This window comes from Mus caroli, unplaced genomic scaffold (genome assembly GCF_978045245.1).
Source record: "Mus caroli unplaced genomic scaffold, Mus_caroli_1 scaffold_2, whole genome shotgun sequence".
NCBI lineage: Eukaryota > Metazoa > Chordata > Mammalia > Rodentia > Muridae > Mus > Mus caroli.
The window spans coordinates 1,995,615-2,001,984 of record NW_028227257.1 but is presented as its reverse complement, the minus strand read 5'-3'; the positions used below and the strand labels follow the sequence as shown (position 1 = coordinate 2,001,984).

The following is a 6,370-nucleotide window of genomic DNA, read 5'->3' as shown; positions in this document are numbered from 1 at the left end:
CCCCTCCCAAACGTAATGATGGTATCCCAACCCCAAACATGCCTGTATTTGGAGATGGGGGTCTTTGCTAAGGCAATGTCACTTGGGTATCCTTGAATGATGTGCTGACAGAAAGAGACGCCTTAGCACAGACAGACACACATCCAGGAGTTCAGAAGGAAGGCAGAGAGGGTGCTGTTCTGCATGCCCATGGCCAGCACAGAAAGCCTGGAAGTCAACCCTTACTGCCTGGACCTCAGGCCTCTGGCCATCCTGCCAAGACATCTGTCCACGGTCTGTGTCCTTGATCTCTACAGCTGTTGATGAGGACATCAGGGATGGCAATGAGGGGGAGTCTTCAGGTAAGCCTACCTACCACCTGCAGCCAAGCTTACAGGGGTATCTGTCTATCATACACGTCTATGCCTGCCCTCAGTCTACAGGATAAGGCCTGGAATGGGAAAAGCACAGCTCTGGTGTCCTCTGGGTGAACAGAACAGAAGACTGGCCCCAACTCCAGCCCAGAAGGGGGCCTGTGCTTGGTTAACTCCTAGATTCATAAGGACCAGAGAGAGACTCAGGAATGGAAAAGCAGGCGTGACAAATACAGATAAATTTGTTTTTAATAAAGGAGTTAATTTTCTTTCAATCCTATATAAAACAATAGCAATTAAAAACTTCATTTCTGAAAGTAAAATATTTACATATTAACAAGTAACTGTGCAAAATTTACATGAAAAAATGGAAAGACGGGGATTTCCTAAAAGATAAAATGAAAGGTGTAACAGTTCTTGGGTGTCTTAAAAAATACTGATCAGCGTTCAGTTCACACGTGCGAATTGAAGTCTAACATGAGAATCCACACGGAGAAAGCCAAGTATTTACAGTCATAAAAGTACTATCAATAGACAATTTAATACAATAACCTCTGAAAATATAAAGAACCAATTAGTATATTTGTAATAAAAAAATAGGTACAAAGAAGGGGCTTTGCTCTGGACGCCTGTAAGGTTGGCCACAGCTTGCATACAGTCTCTTAGCAAAATAATTATAGTTTACATAGCCATTTTATGTTATGTGCCAAAAATTATGTACAATTACTGACAAAATACACCAACCATTTCCAACACTTGATCCACACTGAGAAACAGTCTGTTGTTGATTCTTCTCAACTCTGATTTTATTTCATCTAAGTCTTCACTCTGAGCTAAAAACACAGTGCAAGTAAAATATATTTACGCTGAAAAGGTTCTCACTTCCTAGGCTCTCACTTCCTTCCACTTCACAGCTTCCAAACTGCAGCAAATCAATCGTGTTTGTACAGGTGCTGCCCCCGGCCTCCACTGCAGACCGGGACCCTGCTTGGAGCTTGTGTTCCTGGGGAGCTTCATGTAGACGGGAGGGAAGGGACAGGACAGGGCAGGGGCGGGGTGATAAATAGTCTAAAAAGTCAGTTTGCTTCGCCAACTGACTGCTACAACAGAAAGGAAGAGATGAGGTCATCGGCTGTAGACATACACCTAGCGGGAGTCAGGGTGAGCTGAACCAAAACGCACACGGGATGAGCAACTGCTAATTATTTGCTAAGCGCTTCCATCAGTCTTTAAATATGGCTTGTTTGGCAAGAAGGCCACTCAGCCGAGGATGAGCTCGGGTCAGCTGTCCTGTGAGAGCATCCACAGGCCTTTGTGTTCTCTCTGCTGCAGACACGGTTTCTGCCGCACTGAAGAGCTGATTTATAAACAGGAGTATAAAACTGCTCCATTGTAAAGAGGTGGCTGTTTTTAAACAATATCCCATTTGCTTGTTACAAAAAGGCGTAATCTGCAAATATATAAAAACGTCCGCAAGCATCCCATCAGAAACGCCGGCTCATCCTGTTACTTAAGGAATGCTTTGTAGAGCAACAGTGAATGGCTTGTCTCACGCTCATTTTCTAAACAAAATATGAGGTCCCTGAGGTTGACCCGCGTGATTCTTTGCCGTGTGAACTGTCTGGGGGTTCCCACGCCGGAGCCGCCTGGGACTGCTGCGCCCGGGCCTGAGCCCTGGTGGGGAGAAAGAAGAAGACATGTGCATTAGTGACCACAGAACAGTTAGGAGGGAGGAGGAGATTCAAGTATCCCAAAGACCCTGGTTTTGAGGAAACAGGCATGGCCAAGCTCCTTCCACAGCTCCATTACTTAAGTCCCTATGCAGGCAGAGGCTCCCACTCCCCACTCTGCAACACACTCAGGATACCCACCACCTCCAATGTCCCCATAAGCTTGACCCTGAGTGGGAGAGAAGGCTCTGAACACACAGTCCCCACTCTCCATATCACACAACACAACACTGCCCGAGAGGCTCAGGCGAGGGGACCAAAGACCACACTTGATGCCACACCTGGGACCGTGGCATCCCTCCTTGGCTGACAGAGGCACTAGGCCTGAACTCATGGGCGGGGCAGGCTGTTGGTCAGCTGGAGAGGCTGACTGCTCAGCGGTCAGGACGGTGATCCACGGCCAAGGGAAGGGGGCTCCCTGCTCCCCTGGCTGGGCCTTGCTGCAGACCCATTCCCTAGGTCACCACAGCTATCCAGCGAACTGAGCCCACTTCCTTCCTGCTCAGATGTACTAGGGCTGGCATTTGGCCACTAAGCAGCTGATCTCCTCACTGCCTCCATCCGACCCCTGCTGGGCTCAAACCACAAGATCCCCATGGACAGCTCTCCTCTTCTCACAGTAGAGAACCAAGGTGTGTCCTGCTGGTTAAACTGTCCATTGGTATTCAAGTATACAAACTGCAGTGATGTCCTGACTGTGCCTCCATAGTCAAAGCTTAGGAAACTGGAAGTATCTATCACCTTCTACTCATGAGGCACAGGGCCCAGGTGCCAGTAGATGGCAGTCATAGGAAGCTGGCAGGCAGGCCAGGTACAAGTGTGCCTACATGACCTGGCCAGTTTCTTCACGCATATGTCCAACTGAAGATAGAGTACTTTTCCTCAGATGCTGGGAGCCACCACTGTCCATCTGTGGCCCTGGTCTCCACCATCACCTTGGTAGCCATGTCCTTTTGGGTAGACAATCTCCTTGGATGTTATTGACAGCAACAGTAATGTTTCATCCTGAGATTAGAGATGCCTCTTAAAGGGCCACAGCAAAGATGTGCAGTTAGTAGGAATGAGGGAAGCTGTTGGTATCCCAAAAGCCACCTCAGGCTGTGGTTGGTCCAGCACACACGAGCTTCCTTCGGGAGGTTCTTGTGACATGGAAAGGAGCAGCAAGCCCATTTCTGGGAAGAGAAAGCCCGCAGAGGAGGACGTTTCCTGAGACCAGCAGAGTCCACAGGTCCTGGGGCTCTGGAGCAGGCTGAGGTCCAAACTCTCTCTCCATTTTCAGTAGTGAGCGAGCTTCACTCTTCTTGCACTTGCTATTCCTGATCCAAATCACTGTGGCTACAGGCCCAGGGGAGAAACTCAGGCGATGACGACATGATGCCCAGGCCCACTGAGGCCCGGCCTGGGCAGCAGGATGTGTGCGGCCAGTATCCAGGCTGCATCTCAAGCCTCTACTTTTAGGTTCAACAAACAACAGCAGCTGGGATGGGCAGGGAACACTCAGGCACAATATTTAAGAAATGCCAAAAGTTAGAAATTGAGTCACAGGATCAACCTGGAACCCACACTTTCTGACAAGCAAGTACTGACACTAATGGGGCTCAGACAGCTTCATGTAGGCACACCAACCTGTGCCTCCAACCCAGTGGGATCGCTGTCACTACTCAACCTGAGGGGTCGAGTCAGGTGAGAATAAGACACAGATTCTCCATTGTGTGCTGCAGGCCTCATGAGCAACAGGATGTGTGTGAGTCGGTTGTAAAGCCAAAAGTGCAGGCTGAGGCACAGCACAATGCACGCTACACTCATTCAGGGTTGGCCACAGCAAGAAGAGCCTAACCCTCAGCCTCAGAACTACGACCAGCTGACCTGAGTAAATGGCCCTCAGAAGCCTACGGCATACAAGTGTACCCTAAACCCTCTTTGACCTGAGTAAATGGTCCTCAGAAGCCTACGGCATACAAGTGTACCCTAAACCCTCTTTGACCTGAGTAAATGGTCCTCAGAAGCCTACGGCATACAAGTGTACCCTAAACCCTCTTGGGCTATGGGAGCACACAAAGGTCATCCAACCTGTGGAGTTTCAGAGGCCCTGGGAGTCCTTAGCTGACGGTCTAGGAAGGGTCACGGATGCAGTGAATGTGTTCCTGGCTACTGGAATTGAAGCTTCTGCTCAGAGCTTGATACAGGGATCCACAGGAACAAGGCATTTGCCAGCACCCACATAAAAGCTGAAACCTTAACATGGTAACTACAGAGGACTCTTTGAGGTATTTCAAGGGTGGCTGTGGACACAGAGACAGACAGGCAGGCAGGCAGGCAGGCAGGCAGGCAGGCAGGCAGGCAGACTGACTCACTCTCTCTCTCTCTCTCTCTCTCTCTCTCTCTCTCTCTCTCTCTCTGTCACACACACACACACACACACACACACACACACACACACGAACACGTAAGGACACAGACACGAACATGGACATGGACACACACGATGGTGATACCAGGAAAATTCTCACTGGTATATGAGTCTGGGCCTCCTGGGTTATACTGCTGTGGCTACCCACCTGGCCCCATCCAAGGCTATTGAAAAAACTAAATAAAAAAGTGAGTCTATTTCTTGTCTATTTAGCTTCATCTATTAAGGCCAGCCTGCTATACACAGGGTCTGTGTAGCTAGTTTTATGTCCTAAGGGAAGCACTAGGCTTTAGTTCCTCCCCAAGGTCACAGGGTTACAAGGTTATAATCTGACTCTTTTCTCTACCAAGGAGTCCCACTTCAGGAATAGGCTAGAGCTCTGTACCTCAGAGTGAGTGTTTCTGGGAAAACTCCTAAGACCATGAATCTGCACCACTGTCCTAGCCAGTCATTAGGTCAAAGTAGCGTTGGAAAAGCAGCCGACTAGGACCAGACCTATCAATGGCTACCATCCTTACAAATGCATCTCTGCCTTCACTTCTGTGAACTCCCACACATGAGCCAAGCTCACCTGCAAAACATTTGAAGAACACTAATAGACACTTAGAACTCTGCTAAGAAATGACATCAATTCTAAAAGGCTCAGCACCAGGACAGCCTGGACACCTCTCCAGTGCAAAACTCTAATGAAACCCCTGGGAGAAAATGCCCCCATACAAAGCCAGGGGTGTTAGAAGAAAGGATGCCACCCCTACAGTAGCATGACCACACTCTCAGCAAGGTTGCTCACAACAGGTGGAGATGTAAAGAACCTAGGACATGTACCCAAGTGGTCCAAAGACAGGCAGTGAGAAAGGAGCCTCACAGGCTGCAATGGGTCCTCAAATGGGAGAACAGAACCTTCCACACAAGGAGGAATGAAGGGGAAGAAATGAGGGGGTTCAGGGTCTACAAAACAAGCATCCATAGAGTCAGTAGAGGTCCTGAGCAATCACAGCAAGATGTGGTACAACCTAGACAAGAGTTCCCAGTACTGCCAGGAGAGGGTGCCATCACCCCACCAGAAACACAACACCTAGGTGCCACATTTGGAGGTAGAGCACACCCACAGACAAGTTCCTAGTCAAGCAGAGGTAACAAAGGGCAGGCTGTGCCTATGAGCAACAGGCCCTGGATGTTCAGAGCAATGAACGCAACACTCATTCAGGGTTGGCCACAATAAGAAGCACTGCCCTTACAGAGAGCAAAGACAGAAGAGGCCAGTGAGGACATACAAAAGGAATGCTAAGCAAGTCCAGGAAGAGAAGGAAAATCAGAAAAGAGAAGGAAAAAAGAGTGATGAGGGTCAGAAAGGCGGTCATGCAAAAAGCTTTGAATTTTGTAAACTATGCAAACCAAGGCTTGCAGCACAGTGAGGGCCCAGGGCACCACAGCAGTGATTAACTTACCAAGGCAAGAGAAAGCATGGCACCTCGCCTTTAACCAACCTGCAGGTCAGGACAATGTGATCAGCCACCACTGGATGGCAGCAGCAAGAAGCACGGCTGAGTTGCTGGAGGCTGGCTTCATCTTCCCCCACACCGCTTAAGACACAGGTTCAATTAGCCTAGGGCTGAAAAGCAACATCCCCAGGAGGCCAACCTCACAGGGTCTCAAGTGAGAAGGGAGGCAGAGGTGTGAAGAGAAGACACCATTACATTAGTGAGACCAGGGACATTTACAAACTGTGTAAGGATGAAAGTAACCACAACACAGCCTTTCTTAGCACAACAGCCTTCACAAAGAAGCCAGGAGTGGCTGTGAGCACCAGTTACCCCAGCTTAGGAGGTGAAAGACCCAGTTGAAGGCCAGCCATGCAATCAAAAAACTGTAAAGAA

General features: G+C 49.1%; 1 protein-coding gene across 1 annotated transcript in view; it reads right to left on the bottom strand.

Annotated features, from left to right (window-relative positions):
• Positions 1-584: 584 nt before the first annotated feature.
• Taf4 (TATA-box binding protein associated factor 4) overlaps positions 585-6,370 on the bottom strand; it is a 62,855-nt gene continuing 57,069 nt past the window's right edge. Inside the window, exon 15 of the mRNA XM_085831776.1 lies at positions 585-2,027. Coding sequence (XP_085687902.1) covers positions 1,860-2,027 — 168 coding nt within the window. The 3' untranslated portion in view covers positions 585-1,859. The remainder of the gene's footprint in view (positions 2,028-6,370) is intronic.